Below are 17,760 nucleotides of genomic sequence, written 5' to 3' on the forward strand. Positions count from 1 at the left end.
TCCAGCTTTCTAGTGCTTTCTTTTGCAATCTATTGATCAATGCTTTCTAATGTATGAGTTAATAAACTGGCAATTTGTATTTTTTTCTAAAGGGGCCCATACACTGGTCGATTTCAGCCATCGATCGATTCTATCGATCATACAACGATTCAATCAAATCTACTCGATTTGTGGCAGATTTCGATTGATTTGATCTATCCAATAGGATGGAAAATCTAGGTCGATCTGATCGCGGCAGCAGATCGATGGCCCATAGAGTTGCACTGGCTGTAATAGTCCAATAATGCATTTAGATTGATTTCCAATAGATTTCATACTGAAATCTATTGGAAATCTGTTCCTAGTGTGTGGCACACATCAGATGGATTCCTGTCTGATTCGATTTGACAGGCATCTGACAGGAATCTATCCGATGGTCGAATCTGCTGCAAATCTATAAGTGTATGGCCACCTTTAGGCATATGGGCAGCACGGTGGCGTAGTGGTTAGCTCTCTCGCCTTGCAGCGCTGGGTCCCGGGTTCGTATCCCAGCCAGGGCACTATCTGCAAAAGAGTTTGTATGTTCTCTCCGTGTCTGCGTGGGTTTCCTCCGGGCACTCCGGTTTCCGCCCACATTCCAAAAACATACAGATAAGTTAATTGGCTCCCACTAAAAATTGGCCCTAGACTACAGTACTTACACTACATAATATAGACATATGGCAATGGTAGGGATTAGATTGTGAGCTCCTTTGAGGGACAGTTAGTGACAAGATATATATATATATACTCTGTACAGCGCTGCGTAATATGTCGGCGCTATATAAATACTAAATAATAATAATAATAATAATAATATGGGTCAAACAAGGCCCATACAGCTACCCTCCTCATCTGTTGTGATGGTAAGCATTTAAAAAGCATGGCGTCTTCGCCCTTCCTGCGCATACTGCCAAAAGCTGGGAGCAAGCATTTTTAAGGGAGAGCTACCATACTTTTCACTACAACTCCATCCACTGGCCTGGGTTTCCCGCAATACACATGTAACATCTAGTTTGCTGTGAGCAGATTTGTGGAATACACTATAAAGCAACATCTGCTGCTCTCCATTGCGCCTTTTAGGGGGCCCACATGTTACGAACAATGTGGCCTGAAACTAAGACCAGGTTTCAGATTTTGGCTCCATGCTTTTGACACCCCTGTTCTAAGGCAATTGTTTCTGCTAAGGAGTTCATCACATGCCTGGAAAGGTTAAGTATATTGGAGCTTTTAGTATTCTAAATTTCTATCCTACATCTCATTTCTTTAAAGAGGAGCTGTCAGCCATACTATCTCAGGAAAAAAACAAATATATAATAATAATAATAATAATGGCAGTATTTGTATAGCGCCTTTCTCCTGTCGGACTCAAAGCGCTTGCGAGGCAGCCACTAGAGCGCACTCAGTAGGCAGTAGCAGTGTTAGGGAGTCTTGCCCAATGAACTCCATACTGAATTACTGGCTTACTGAACAGGCAGAGCCAAGATTCGAACCCTGGTCTCCCATGTCAGAGGCAGAGCCCTTAACCAGTACACCATCCAGCCACTATATAAGTAGATAAATACTTGCTCTACTTACATAACAGATGTATTGCACTGTCCACATTCTGATTCCTGCGAATTTTATAAAGGAAAAGTAGAGAATACTATTCTAGACAGTTTCCATATTTACTGTGGCTATTTTGAAGCCAGTCGTGATGTAATATCCGCCCTAAAGGCTCATACACACATCAGACTATAGTCTTTGGAAAATGAAAGATCACAGACCAATCTTACCACCCTTCATGTAGTATGAGAGCCATACCTTCCCAGTCTTTTCTATGGAGCTGAACTCCCCATCAGAAAAAAATCTTTGCAAGATGCTGCACACACAGATGCGGTACAGACACAAAAGATCAGTATCTGCAAAAGATCTGTTCCTGCCAAAGATCCGTTCCTGCAAATTGCATTCCTAGTCTATGAGATCTGCAGATCCTCATACACACCTTGTTTAACTGACATTCATCTGCAGATCAGACAATCATCTGCAGATCTGAAAATCCATCCTGGTGGATCTGATCTGCAGATGAATGTCTGTTAAACAAGGTGTGTATGCTGATCTGCAGATCTCATAGACTATGAATGCAATTTGCAGGAACGGATCTTTTGCAGGAACAGATCTTTTGCAGATACTGATCTTGTGTGTCTGTACAGCATCTGTGTGTGCAGCATCTTGCAAAGATTTCTGTCTCATGGAGAGTTCAGCTCCATAGAATAGACTGTGCAGGTATGGCCCTCATACTACATGGAAGGGGGTAAAATTGGTCTGTGATCTTTCATTTTCCAAAGACTATGGTCTGATGTGTGTATGAGCCTTTAGTCTCCTCTGCCTGATTTATAATGTGAAAGAAGCCTTAGCCAATAATCTAGCATATTCATTACTGAAGGTTCATTTCTATCTTCTGGCAGCATTTAACCTTCTGAAGAAACATGTTCTTTAACCTATTTTGGTTCCTGGACGTAGTTTCTACGTCCAGGAACCATGCGCACTACCGCGGACGATCGCGCGCGTGCACGCGCACTCCCGGCCGCGGATTCGGTAGCCAGGGAATCAATGTATCGGGCTATGGTGCCCGATCATTGATTCCTCTCCCCCGCTGAAAAAGCGACAGCTTCTCTCGGAAGCTGCGCCTTTTCTGGCCGCTCCCTCTCCGATGAGTCACTCTAAGCGTGTTACGCTTAGAGTGACGTCATGTAAACAAACTCATGGCCGCCATCTTGTGGCCAAAAAGTAATACTACACCTGTAAGGAAAAAAAAATACAAATTAACAGACATTTACATTATAAATCTATTGTTTACCTCCCACCCTCCCAAAACTACCCAAATAAAATGTTTACTATAAAAAAAAACAAAAAACATTACAATAAAAAAAAAAAAAAAACATGTAAATATTTACCTAAGGGTCTAAACTTTTTAAATATCAATGTAAAGATGAAATATTTTTATTTTTTTTATTTTAAACTTGTAAATAGTGATAGATGCAAAATGGAAAAAATGCACCTTTATTTCCAAATAAAATATTGTCGACCATACATTGTGATAGGGAAATAATTTTAACGGTGTAATAACCGGACATATGGGCAAATACAATACGTGAGTTTTAATTATGGAGGCATGTATTATTTTAAAACTATAATGGCTAAAAACTGATAAATAATGAATTTTTCCATTTTTTTTCTTATTCTTCCTGTTAAAATGCATTTACAGTAAAGTGGCTCTTAGCAAAATGTACCCCCCAAAGAAAGCCTAATTGGTGGCGGAAAAAACAAGATATAGATCAGTGCATTGTGATAAGTAGTGATAAAGTTATAGGCTAATGAATGGGAGGTGAACATTTCTCACGTGAAAACGACAGAACCTGAATGGGTTAAGCTTTTCTCTGGCAACTGTGAAGCAAACCACCTGTCTTCAGTGGCAGCCATGCACCTCCCACTTCCCTGACCAATCACAGTCTGCCCAGGCAGAGGTTACATGCAGTGGAGAAGTATGCAGTAGCGTAGCAATAGGGGGTGCAGAGGTAGCGACCGCATCGGGGCCCTTGGGCTAGAGGGGCCCCGAAGGGTCCACCTTATATCACAGTATTAGCTCTCTATGGATTCTGTGCTTGTAATAATCACTTCTATAGATGCCTTGAATAGTAGTAATCCTTAACACAGTTTTCCATCCCCTACCTGCTCCTCTGACACTGCGATTGTCCTTGGCAAGTTTTGGTGTGCCGTGTCAATTGTTATGTATAGAGAGTGGGTTTTGGGGGGGGGGGGGGGCTCATGTAAAACTTGCACTGGGGCCCATAGCTCCTTAGCTATGCCACTGTAAGTATGATATGGATTCGAACTTTATGTGTCTGCTGGGGCTCAGAAGAGAGCCAAATGGAGGCAGCAGGCAGTGTTGAGTAAGCGCAAATAATATGCAGCTTTTATAGAAGTTTCATTTACAGCAATTCATTGGCGGATAGCTAAAGCTTCTTCAACACTTGCCAGATTAAACATGTGCCTTAGCTTGTCAAAAGCATTGTCAGCTTGCTCAACCTGATCCCCTCAGTGCATTCAGAGGATGCTTGATCTGAGCATTACAGAACACCATCTATGCATCATCAGCAATGAAATGTTTTCTGTGTGTCAGCTGGGTTACTGAGGCAGAAAGCGTGCAAGTTACCAGGGTGCAGTGAAGCCAAACATTTGCTCATAGGAATGTACTGTTTAAAAGGAGATGATTTTACTGAGTACACAAATACAAACATTTTTCTTCATCTTTATTACAAAGTTACAGAGGCTGTTAATATACTACAGCAAATATAATGTACATAAAATATGTACTAAATATGCCTTGGAACTCTGCAAGAGTAACAGCGCAGCGACCTTAACCACTTTGAATCCCTTGCTACGCTTATCTACTCCCCACAAAACTTCATCTGAAGCTCAGGGGAGTAAATATGCGTACTTGTGGTAAACAGTGTGCTGTATGCCCAATAAGCTATCTGATTATGTATATAGGGTATCATTTTAACCGTGACAAGTGAGAGAAAAGATTTTGTGTTTGACAACTGAGAGCTAAGTCATGTGATTGTTTTTTACCGGAAAACTGAATGAAAAGCAATAAAACTGTTATTTTCATGTACTCTATACCCCTAAATAAATACTTGTAAAAAAAAAAAAAAAGTGACAGGATTGAAAAGAGAATACATAGTTACCCTAGGGACTTAGCTTTTAAAATATGTATGCCATGAGAGTGTATTAGGCCAGAAACCCACTGGGAGTGCTTTCTAAGTGTGAGTGATTTGAAAAAGCTCTTGCTAATGCAATGCTATGGTTTTTTTTTTATAAAATCACATCACTCTAGTGGGATCACACCCATAGCATTACATTAGCTAGAGCTTTTCAAATCACAAAGCGCTCAGAAAAGCTCTCCTAGTGGGTTTCTAGCCTTACTGTTAATCATGAAGATAAGGGCTTTTAATTACTGATAGAGTACAATGAGAAAACAAAAAACACAAACCAGAAACTAATATATTATCGCCATACATTGTACTAGGAACATTATTTAAATGTTGAGATAACCAGGACAAATTAGCAAATACAATATGTGGGTTTTACCTATGGTAACATTGTTTATTTAAAAACTATAGTGGATGGAAATGGAGAAATAGTGTATTTTTTTCTTTTTTTTCTAATTTTTCGCTTTAAAATGCACAGATAATAACATAATTACTAAAAGCAAATACCACCCTCACAAAGCATAATTTGTGGCAAAAAAACAAGATATAGATCATTTACATCTGATGAGTAGCAATAAAGTTATTGGTGAATGAATGGGAGGAGCGCTGAAATGTGAAAATTGCTCTGGTTTTTAAGCAAAAAACCCTGTGGTGCTGAAGTGGTTAAAGCATACCAACCAACTTTTTGAAACCAGAAAGAGGAACATGTTCAGTGCAAAAATACGGTAGTAAGGCAAGAACACAACAGAATACTGTATATACTGTACACACTTATATAAAAGTCAAATATAAACTAACCCCCCAATTTTCCCTCCTATTGATGACCACAATACCCACAACTGAATATGTATATAGTCAAATTGTGTAATATAGTGTAAGTGTAATATAGTTAAAATCGTATAAAACCAAGACCTCATTTTTATCTGAGAACAGAAAAAAATGTGGGGTGCTGCTATAATGTCAGAACATGGGGCTTATGAGTGGACACAGGGCTTGGTAGACTCAAACAGCTTTAAAGTGATCCAGATAGAGATTTTCCCAAAGCCATTATTTCACAAATAAAGATACAATCTTAGGAAAAGTTGGCTAATCATCACGGAGATATTTTATACAATAATTAAAAGTTACGTTTTAATATTCAGTAAAGGATCAATACTGTGTTTTCTAATCCCTTAAGTCATATATGCAAAACTGAACAAATGTATAGATTATAGGGTGGAGACACCACAAGGAAGGTCAGATGTTGAATAGTTTTGAGTTATTACAGACACATGGAGGGTGACTTGCACCCTGGACATTACCACCAAACAGGAGTGGACACAGCTGCCATGACAATGAGAACTTGAGGTTTCAATTTAGTTACTGAAGAAGGGTTGAGAAGTGTTGACCTTGAGCTCTTTCATTTAATTCTAAGAAAAAGATCCCAAAGACTATATTTCAGGCACAGACAGCCCATATCCTATTCTTGCAAGAGCTCAATGATAAAGGAAGGTTATACCCTGCACAAGCTCTCGTTTACACTACTCCTCAAACTGGAATTTAAATAACTGTCCTGTCTACAAGATATGGTCCAAGTTGAAAGGGGTTGCTATAGGTCCTACCTGACTAGAAATGACAGAGAACAGAAATTTACAGTGAAATATACCCAATGGTAAACTCGTACCTACTGAACCAATAGATGGCTGAATTAAAAATTTAAGCAATCAGTTTAGAAGAGAGATCTTAAGGAGCCTATACACTCAGCCAATTAGCGGCCGATCGATAGCAAACCGATTGCCCGATCATACTGAAATCTATTGGAAATCGGTTCCTAGTAAAAAAATGTTCCTAAACATCAGATAGATCAGAAAATCTAACTGATAATCTATCTGCTGCTAATCTAACGAGTGTATGGCCACCTTTAGGGAACCAGTGTGTCTACTGGAGCAAAATGTCAACAGCGACTCTGTGTGCATCCCTAACAATTTTTCTGACGGTTGGTCTATCTGACCGTGCTTTGGTTTCAACAGAACCCATAATTTTCCACTTCAAAGGGTCCCATGCATTAAGCCGATTAGCGGCCGATCGATCTAAATCGATCGATTGCAAATCGATTGACCAGCCGATCGATTTGCGGCTGATTTAAATCGGTCTGACATGCTGGAAAATCTAGGTCGATCTGTTGAGATTAGGTGGGGGGGAAAGGCTGCGCGTCCCTAAACACATGCTGCAATTGAATGGTTAATCGCACAGGCATACACCGCCTCTGCTAGACTGAAAAATGCATGCCCTGCATCCAAGACAAGTGCTAACATTTATTAAACTACGAGGAACTTTAGCTTCCAACATAGTTTGCATGCAAAGTATATTATACTAGACACTTGCGCCATGGTGAGGCAAACCTCCGGGCAAGTGACCTAACCTAAATTTAAAACTTTGGGAGCAGCTAAGCAAAAAAATGTGTAACTTACATTTGGTTGAACAGCGAGGAGAACGCCAGTGCATACCACTAAGGCTGCATCTGAAATGACCACCAGCTCAGTGTGCAGCACCTAAATAGATTTTCTACACACTTTGCATTCAATTCAGATGCAAATCATATGCAAATCTGCTACTACTTATTGTGCAAACAGGAAACTCAGGAGCAGGGTCTGGGAGCAGCTAACCTGACAGTTACAAAGTTAAGAAAAGGTGAGGGGAAAGGCTGCGCCTCCCTACACACATGCTGCAATTTAATGGTTAATCGCACAGGCATACACCGCCTCTGCTAGACTGAAAAATGCATGCCCTGCATCCAAGACAAGTGCTAACATTTATTAAACTAGGAGGAACTTTAGCTTCCAATATGGTTTGCATGCAAAGTATATTATACAAGACACTTGCGCTGAGTTTCCTGTTTGCATAATAAGTAGTAGCAGATTTGAATATGATTTGCAACTGAATTGAATGCAAAGTGTGCAGAAAATCTATTTAGGTGCTGCACACTGAGCTGGTGCTCATTTTGGATGCAGCCTTAGTGGTATGCGCTGGCGTTCTTCTCGCCGATCTGTTGAGATTGCTTATCATTTTGCATTGGACCTAATGGAAATCTGATGGCAAAAAATGCCACCAGATCGATTTTCAACACATTTCATACTGAAATCTATTGGAAATCTGGTCCTAGTAAAAAAAAAAAAAAAAAAAAAAAAAAAAAAGTTCCTAAACACATCAGATAGATCAGAAATCTATCTTATGATCTATCTGCTGCTAATCTAACGAGTGTATGGCCACTTGAGTTTCAACAATGCCAATTGGCATTCTCAATTCCTTGAATATTTTCTTATATCCTGTCCTGTTTTATAGAGTTCAGCTACCTTTTACTGTAGATCCTTTGACATTTCTTTTGCTTTCCCTTTGACTTAGAACAGGGGTCCCCAACCTTTTTCGTCCCAGGGACCGGTATCCAGATCAAACTCTCTCTGGGGCCCAGGGGGAAGGGATTAGGGGGTGGTGTTGCTCGGATGGTCGTGGCGGTTTCCTGGGGGCGGGGGGGGAATTCTCAGGTCGGGTGCGGCGGCCAAATGATTTGAAGTGCATAAGTATGTAGGTAGCCAGGTACAGGTAGGGTATCTAGGTATAGCTGCCCCTGTATAGGCAGTATAGATGCCCAGTATAGGCAGTATAGATGCCCAGTATAGGCAGTATAGATGCCCAGTATAGGCAGTATAGATGCCCAGTATAGGCAGTATAGATGCCCAGTATAGCTACAGTAGTATAGATGCCCAGTATAGCTACAGTAGTAAAGATGCCCCTGTATAGGCAGTGTAGATGCCCCTGTATATAGTTTCCCGCAGCCGCCGCTGTGTCACCTTAGCTGGCGGCCGCTTCCTCTATTATAAATGCCTGGTCAGCCCCTCTCGTTCATGCCCCGTCTCCTTACACAGCAGCGTGTCTCCCGGCTGCTGTGAAAAGGCAGAAGCAGGAAAGCGGCTTCCTGCAGCGGCTATGTATTTCACCGTTACCAGGGGAACCGCTGCCCTGCTTCCTGCTTATTCACAGCAGTCGGGATACGCGGGGGGGGGGGGGGGGCACGAGAGGCCAGACAGACTCGCAGTCCAGCTGCAAACGACCCACGGACCAGCAGTGGGCCACGGACCAAGGGGGGTTGGGGACCCCTGACTTAGAATCCAAAAAGCTTTAAGGTGCGTACACACGCACTACAAAAGGAAACGACGGGTCCGCAGGACCCTCCCGCTGGGCGGTCTTTAGCTGACAGTATGCGCGTGTGTACTAGCTGTCGGCAGACTGATAAGGCTGTTTCTGATCGATCCGCTGAGCGGATCTCATTATGTCTCTCACATCAGGTTCACATTAAAGAAAAGCTAAACATTTGTTAAAAAAACTGATACATCAAAGAATTGACAGATTACTGGGTGGGGCTGGGGAAGACCCGGCTGTCATGGTACACATTGGCACCAATGACAAAGTTAGTGGGAGATGGAAGGTCCTCAAAAATGATTTTCAGGTACTTGGAGATAAACTTAAAGCAAGGACCTCCAAGGTGGTGTTTTCTGAAATACTGCCAGTGCCACGTGCTACATCTGAGAGACAGAGGGAGCTTAGGGAGTTAAATAAGTGGCTGAGAAATTGGTGTAGGAAGGAAGGGTTTGGGTTCCTGGAAAACTGGGCAGACTTTGCAGTCGGCTACAGGTTCTACAGCAGGGATGGGCTGCACCTTAATGGGGAGGGTGCAGCTGCATTGGGGGAGAAGATGGCTAAACGGTTGGAGGAGATTTTAAACTAGGATCTGGGGGGAGGCGGGAGGATAAAGTCTCAATACGTAGACAAGATGAGGTAAAAAGACAGTGGGAACCTATCATCATGGAGGGTGGAGAGGGGGGTGGGGACAGTGTAAAGATTAAGGAGGTTGGTAAAAATTCAAGTAGCCCAATTCATGTAAACAAAATTGGTAAATGTGGTGGTAAAAATATAAAGTGCATGGTAACCAATGCTCGGAGCCTTGCAAATAAAATAGACGAACTAGAGTTCATTCTGAATGACAAAGGCTATGACATTGTGGGAATAACCGAGACATGGATGGATGAAAGCCATGACTGGATAGCTAATTTAGAAGGATACAATGTGTTTAGGAGGGAGAGAACAGGGAAAAAAGGTGGAGGGGTTTGTCTCTTTGTTAAGAATTCTCTTACAGCTGTCCTCAACGATGAGATGGAGGAAGACTGCGAAGATGTGGAGTCCGTTTGGGTAAATATTCATGGTGGAAATAAAAGTTGCCAATTGCTTATTGGGGTATGCTACAGGCCACCTCTTATTAATGAAGCTGCAGAACTGCGATTACTACAGCAGATTGTAAAAGCTGCAAGTAAAAATGAGGTCATAATTATGGGCGACTTCAACTTTCCAGACATTGACTGGAGTATTGAGGCTACCCATTCTGGTAAAAGCAGCAGATTTCTGGCAGCACTACAGGACAATTACTTGACTCAAATGGTAACGGAACCAACTAGGGGGAATGCGTTACTGGATCTGATCATTTCTAATAGACCAGATAATGTATCAAATGTGCAGGTTCAAGAACATTTGGGAAATAGTGATCACAACATGATAACGTTTGATCTGGTGACTGATAGGCCACGGGGCAGCGGAACCACTAAAACTATGAATTTTAGAAAAGCAAAGTTCAATCAAATTAGGCAGGCACTAAGTTTGGTGAACTGGGATAATGTACTACAAGGGGAAGACACTGAAGGGAATTGGCAAGCTTTTAAACTTATACTCAATCAATATTGTAGTATGTATATCCCATATGGAAACAAAATGTCTAGGAATAAAAAAAGGCCTCTATGGATGAATAGAAAGGTTAAAGATAAAATGAAGAGGAAAAAGAATGCCTATAAGGTCTTAAAACAGGAGGGGACCGAGGCTGCACTAAGCAATTATAAGGAGTGCAATAAAAATTGTAAAAAAGAAATTAGGCAGGCAAAGATTGAAGCTGAAAAACAAATCGCCAAGGATATCAAATCTAACCCAAAAAAGTTTTACAAGTACATTAACTCTAAAAAAAGAAAGGTTGACTGTATAGGACTCCTAAAGGATGAGGATGGGAACTCAATGGTGGATGACCAAGGTAAGGCAGAGTTATTAAATGCTTTCTTTGCTTCTGTCTTCACAAAAGAAACAGCACTGTTGCAAACTACAGAGGCGGAAGAGTCTCAATCTTCTAACTGTAATATTAAATACTTAACGCAGGAAGAAGTGGAGGCAAGACTAAATAAATTAAAAATAGACAAGGCACCTGGCCCGGATGGCATGCATCCTCGGGTCCTAAGGGAATTAAGTTCAGTTATAGCTAAACCCCTTAATCTTATCTTTTGTGACTCTCTTGCAACTGGCAGAGTCCCAGTGGATTGGCGTACAGCCCACGTTTTCCCATTATTAAAGAAGGGCAAAAAATCTGATCCAGGAAATTATAGACCTGTAATCTTAACATCAGTTGTATGCAAACTATTTGAGGGGTTACTAAGAGATACTATACATGACTTCATAGTAGAAAATAATCTTATTTCTCAGCATCAACATGGGTTTACTAAAGACAGGTCCTGTTTGACTAACATGCTCAGCTTTTATGAGGTAGTGAATGCTAATATGGATATTGGGAATGCTGTAGATGTGATATACTTGGACTTTGCAAAGGCCTTCGACACTGTTCCCCACAAAAGTCTGGTGCAAAAGTTGAGGATGCAAGGACTGGGGAAGAGTCTGTGTTCATGGATAGGGAACTGGCTAATGGACAGAAAACAAAGAGTTGTGGTCAATGGATCATACTCAAAATGGGAGACTGTTGGCAGTGGGGTCCCACAGGGGTCTGTTCTGGGTCCAGTGCTCTTCAATTTATTTATTAATGACCTAGTAGATGCAGTAGTGAGCAATGTTGCTATTTTTGCAGATGATACAAAATTGTGCAGAATCATCAACTCTCAGGAAGATAGTGTCATATTGCAACAGGATCTGGATAGGATGGCTATATGGGCACATACATGGCAGATGAAATTCAACGTTGACAAATGTAAAGTCATGCATTTTGGACGTACTAATGGACTAGCACCATACAAAATAAATGGGATACAGTTGGGGACATCAAACTTGGAGAAGGACTTAGGAGTACTCATTGACAACAAGTTAAATAATCGTACTCAATGCCAAGCAGCTGCAGCTAAAGCTAACAAAATTTTGGGATGCATTAAAAGGGAAATAAAAACTCGAGATGCTAGCATAATATTGCCCCTGTTTAACTCTCTAGTAAGGCCACATCTGAAATATGGAATTCAGTTCTGGGCACCACATTACAAAAAAGATATTGCAGTTTTAGAGCAGGTGCAGAGATGAGCAACAAAATTGATACGTGGGATGGAAGGTCTCACTTATCAAGAAAGGTTAGATAAACTGGGTTTATTTAGTCTAGAGAAAAGACGCCTTAGAGGGGATCTAATTAACATGTATAAATACATCAGAGGGCAATATAATAGCTTGGCGGATGAGCTTTTTGTCCCTAGGCCTTCTCAAAGGACTAGAGGACATGATCTGCGCATGGAGGAAAAAAGTTTTAGCCATTTATTTAGGAAAGGGTTCTTTACAGTTAGAGTGATTAAGATGTGGAATGCATTGCCACAGGAAGTCGTTATGGCAAACTCTATACCTGCATTTAAAGGGGGCTTAGATGCTTTCCTTGCGTTGAGGGCTTGTTTCCACTGTTGCGACGCGATTTCGCCGGCATTCCGACGCTTGTAAAAACGCATGCGGATGCGTTTCCGCATGCGTTTTTACCCGCGATTTCGCATGGCAGGGTGCCATGCGAAATTAACCATGACACTGCCAGGGCAAAATAAAATTGAAAAAGGGGCGAAATCGCACGCGAAATCGCGGGTAAAAACGCATGTAACAAACGCATGCGTTTTTACTATTAAATACATTAGCGGCGATTCGCATGCATTCCACTCGCAGGCGAATTCGTTGGCTCTTTTGTGCGTTTTTTTACCGCTGAAAAAAACGCACCTCAACAACGCTACAGTGGAAACAGGCCCATCCACTTGCATTACATGTGCGAATCTGCATGCGTTGGACGCATGCAGATTCGCGATAGTGGAAACGAGCCCTGAAAGACATCCATGGCTACAATTACTAGGTACTGCCTAATGATGTTGATCCAGGGATTTTATCTGATTGCCATCTGGAGTCGGGAAGGAATTTTCCCCTTTAGGGGCTAATTGGACCATGCCTTGTAAGGGTTTTTTCGCCTTCCTCTGGATCAACAGGGATATGTGAGGGAGCAGGCTGGTGTTGTACTTTATACTGGTTGAACTCGATGGACGTATGTCTTTTTTCAACCAAAATAACTATGTAAGAGTTACATCACATTTCCAGACATAGGAAATTATTCAAAACAAGCTTGCTTGCAGACACAATAAGCCCACACTGTAGAAAGACACACCACCTTGCAGAGTCTAAGCAATTAATCTGCAAAAATGCACAATACAGCTTTTTGTAGTCACCTAGTCAGCCTAAAGGTGCATACACACATCAGACTATAGTCTTTGGAAAATGAAAGATAACAGACCAATCTTACCACCCTTCATGTAGTATGAGAGCCATACTCTACACAGGCTTTTCTATGGAGCTGAACTCCACATCAGAAAAAAATCTTTGCAAGATGCTGCACACACAGATGCTGTACAGACACAAAAGATCAGTATCTGCAAAAGATCTGTTCCTGCCAAAAATCCATTCCTGCAAATTGCAATGATAGTCTATGAGATCTGCAGATCAGCATACACACATGATTTAACTGACATTCATCTGCAGATCAGATCCACCAGGATGGATTTTCAGATCTGCAGATGATTGCTTGATCTGCAGATGAATGTCAGTTAAATCATGTGTGTATGATGATCTGCAGATATCATAGACTATCATTGCAATTTGCAGGAATGGATTTTTGGCAGGAACAGATCTTTTGCAGATACTGATCTTTTGTGTCTGTACAGCATCTGTGTGTGCAGCAGCCTGCAGAGATTTTTTTCTGATGGGGAGTTCAGCTCCATAGAAAAGACTGTGTAGAGTATGGCTCTCATACTACATGAAGGGTGGTAAGATTGGTCTGTGATCTTTCATTTTCCAAAGATTATAGTCTGATGTGTGTATGCACCTTTAGGAGGGATCTTTTTTTTCATAAAAGTTTAGTATTTCTTTCTGAATGAAACTCCACAAAAGGAAAAAACGAAACAAAAACATTCTTATGGTTCCCTACTTCTAAAGTAGTTACCTGCCACAAGGTAGAGTAGAGTCCAGGTGGCCAGTTTAGTGGAATTTCCTGTTTCCAGCTCTGTCCCCTATTTGATGTGATTGGTATGATCACGTGACTTGGAGAGCTTAGACTGGCTGCTCTCCCTGAAGCTATGGAACTTGTAGGTCTGCAAAGATGAACTGAGTGGGTCTGTACATGCCAACTCATGCAATTCCTGCCATCCCAATAGCAACTGTCTGCAATACTAGGCAGCTACAGTGGTGAAGATGTTTACCGTTCAAGAACAGTCGCCAAACAAGTGCTGTATGTGTCTTTCATTTAGGGATGATTTCACCTAGATTGATTTTAAGCAAAGAAAAAACTAGAGATACACTTTAACAGCTTTTGTTATTGGACGTCAAATTATTTTCAGCAGTGATGCACTGGGAGACATCTCAAGCTCATTCCAACCTGAATTATATCAAATTATTTCTGTTTTAAGAAAGCAAACTTTTGTTTTTCAAATTATTTTCCAAAACTGCATATCAGCATTAAATACTGTAATAAAAAAAAAAAAAACCATTAAAAAAAATAAATAAATTCTGTTCTTACCAATAAAGATTTGTTGGCATCTGGAAGCTGGGCTATCAGGGATAAAACCATGAACAACGAGTTTCTCCTGGCTTGTCCATTTATGAACAGGCTTGCCTTGCTTTTCCATTCGCTTACTGGTCCTTGAAGACTGATGCACAATGCCAACTAGTGCCTGCAGTAGGCTGAGCTTCTCATATGGTCCATTTTCAAGTAAACTGTTTGGATTTACATACAAAAAGATATCCTTGTAGTGCTGATGTACAGTCATCCCAGTTTTATGGCTTGACTGGTGTTTAAGGATAGATGTGGGCCCTGCTTGGCCATTTAATCTTGTAGATCCTTTCTTGCCAATGTGTCTACTTTTTAATATTTTTGCAAGCCTTTTAAACCGTGGCTCAGTCTTCTTGTCTTTCTTCATTCCTTCCGAGATCACTTGTGCTTCATTTTCAGAAAACCGGACATGGTTCACAGCTTGTGAATTAAGGAGAGATTCTTCCTCACCTTCACTCAGTTCAAGATAGAAGAGTTCCCCGTTTCTCTGCACGCTCTCCAGCCACTCTGGCTCTAGGTCACTGAAAGAAAGAGAAAGATCATATTTAATTAGAATAAATAAACTTGGGAAGAAAGAACACTTGATTTCATGAACACAGAAATAAGTGGCGAGTCACCCTGGACTTCAAGGACAGCTATTATGAAAAATTGTAAAATTTAAAATACATGCATATAAAGTTTACATTTCTACCAAAGTAAAATCAGTATAAACTATTATATATTTTTCATATGTTGCCGTCCCTTACAGTAGGTAGTGATCTACAAAAGCACTTCCTGAATGGCGGTAGCTCAATCCAACTGCCAAAATAGTGTGCAAACTAGTAGGCAAGCTGGCTGAAATATTCGCATGGATCTTTACAAAGTGCTTTTGTAAACATCAAAATACCATGATCTGCCATGAGGAGGTGGACTAGTCCAAAATCTCTCAAATCTGTCAGTATTTTACTACATACTCTATGTGACTGCCACATAGGGAAAAAAGGTAATTTATAGTGCAGGTTACTCTGCGAGAAATGTATATTTTTGATTAATGCATTTTTAAATTTTACAATTTTTCACTGCAGAAATGGTATGCTAGCAATAGTTTCTCACCTTCAGTAACAGCAGGAAACCACTTTTTGCCCAACTAGTTACAGTACTACTAATTACTTGACGTGTGTTAAAGAGGATGTGTGTTAAAGCAAAACTGCTTTTTTTAATAATAATATTTATTTATAAATTTAGTCTGTGTTTGCCCATTGTAAAATATTTCTTTACCCCGATTTATATTCTTAAAGTAAACCTAGAGGGACTAAAAAGAGCCCAATTTGAGTATGTATCTCAGGAGTGAAAAGTCTCTGGATCCTTCAGAGGCTTCCCCCGTTGCCCTCACTGTTCCAACACAGAGACTCTTCCCACAAGCCCATGGAGAAGGGGCTTGTTGATGGAGCTTTATGGCACTGTATGGAATGGGCTCGGCTATTTCCAGCAAGCCCGAGGGGCAGCTGCGTGCTACTGGGTAGGTGCAAGCTATCTGTGCCTGTGCAATGCGGGTGAGCTCCATGGAGCTTTGGGGGTCCCAGCAATGGAATAGTGAGACGCGAGGGAAGCCTCTGTAGGATCCAGAGGCTTCCCTCTCCCAAGGCAAGTATCCAAATTTTCTACCTAAGGAACTCCCAGCTTTCCTTTAACTCCATCACAGGTGGCAACATCTTTACTGCTGTCAAGGTGCATCACTGTGGTGTGTGATTGTGGTGTGTTCAGAAGCGAGAAGTCTCCCAGACTGCACTGGGAGGAGACGGCATGACATCATTGCCTTAGACTGATGATAACTGGGAGGGTGGGAATATTTTTCAACAATCTATAGATATATTAATATTCTAGATATTGTTTCTGATGCTGAAACCAGGATAATTAAAGCAAAATTGTGCATCCTAAAAATGAAGAACATTCTACTATAGGTCATTACTCAGAACTTCCTCTCTGCTCTAAAAGATAACACCATAACATTTATTTTTGTTACAGCTGATACAAATCCTGCAACACATTTGCAGCATGTCTACTTCCTGCTTTCAAAGAAGCAGACATGTTAAAATCCTGTGTTTACAGATTAGCTGCTCTGCCAAGGCAGCCAGCTGACACAGCTGAGAGATCAAATTATGACACTGTGCTTAGTCACACATGAAGGGGAATTAGACAGGCTAAACTCTCTAAATAAACACAGGGTGCATTTCCTTCTGTCCTGGGCAAGAGTTCAGGTCTAAGTCATTAAGATTCATTGTCAGAGAACATATGGTTACACTGACAGTAACGGATCGTGCTCAAACACCTTATACGCCAGCTGAATAGGTTTAGCTCTACTGGCCTGTCAGCTCCTGGGAATTGGGCAGTCTTGCAATGAGGAATGGTAAAAAGAAAACCTGGAAGAACAAATATGTGTCGCTGACAATTACACACTGAGAAATCTATGTAGAAAAAAGGCTGCTCCTGCACATTAGAATCCAAACACAGACTGGTGCTCATTGTAACACAGTCAAGCTGAGAAGACTACTTGTGGTCTAATTGTCTGAATGTGCCGTACTTCTGTACTGTAAATTAGAATTTTGTCATCTATGAAAGACCCTGCATGAGCATGACTGGCTTTTCACTCCTGTGTACATAGCATTTCATTACATCCTTGTACAGTTGATTTGAGGCTTCTGCCACTCAACACTTCCTCAGTACTCAGCTTCACAGAGAGGGGACGAATTATACAGCATGAAGATTTGGCTTACTTTTTTTTTTTTTTTTTAAATAAACCATGGGAATGAAAAACAGATGCCCCCTCCAGAGACAGAAATAGCTCATATAAGCGTTTTAGTATGCAACCACTGCTAGGGCAGCGTTTACACAGCGCAGCCTCATTCATTTGTGGCTTTCAGATCGGAGACTGAATAAACAAGCATATCCACAAGGGCTGGAGTTTTCTTTTCAAATGTAGGACATGAATGACAGCTCTCTAATTCTATTGCTGCTTTCTACTTTACAATTGGTAGACAGGATCCCGCTGAAAAAAGAACCTCAGCCTGTGTCTTAGGGCACGAAGACCAAGTATATTCAGGGTTT

The 17,760-nt window shown here is 41.1% G+C and overlaps 1 protein-coding gene across 2 annotated transcripts in view; it reads right to left on the reverse strand.

Annotated features, from left to right (window-relative positions):
- The window catches only part of INTU (inturned planar cell polarity protein), a 128,922-nt gene that overhangs the window by 53,055 nt on the left and 58,107 nt on the right, over window positions 1-17,760 (reverse strand). For both annotated transcript variants that reach the window (XM_068270205.1, XM_068270194.1), the window contains exon 2: window positions 14,644-15,197. In XM_068270205.1, the coding sequence (XP_068126306.1) occupies window positions 14,644-15,197 (554 nt within the window). The remainder of the gene's footprint in view (window positions 1-14,643; window positions 15,198-17,760) is intronic.

The sequence above is a fragment of the Hyperolius riggenbachi genome, chromosome 1, assembly GCF_040937935.1.
Source record: "Hyperolius riggenbachi isolate aHypRig1 chromosome 1, aHypRig1.pri, whole genome shotgun sequence".
Taxonomy (NCBI): domain Eukaryota; kingdom Metazoa; phylum Chordata; class Amphibia; order Anura; family Hyperoliidae; genus Hyperolius; species Hyperolius riggenbachi.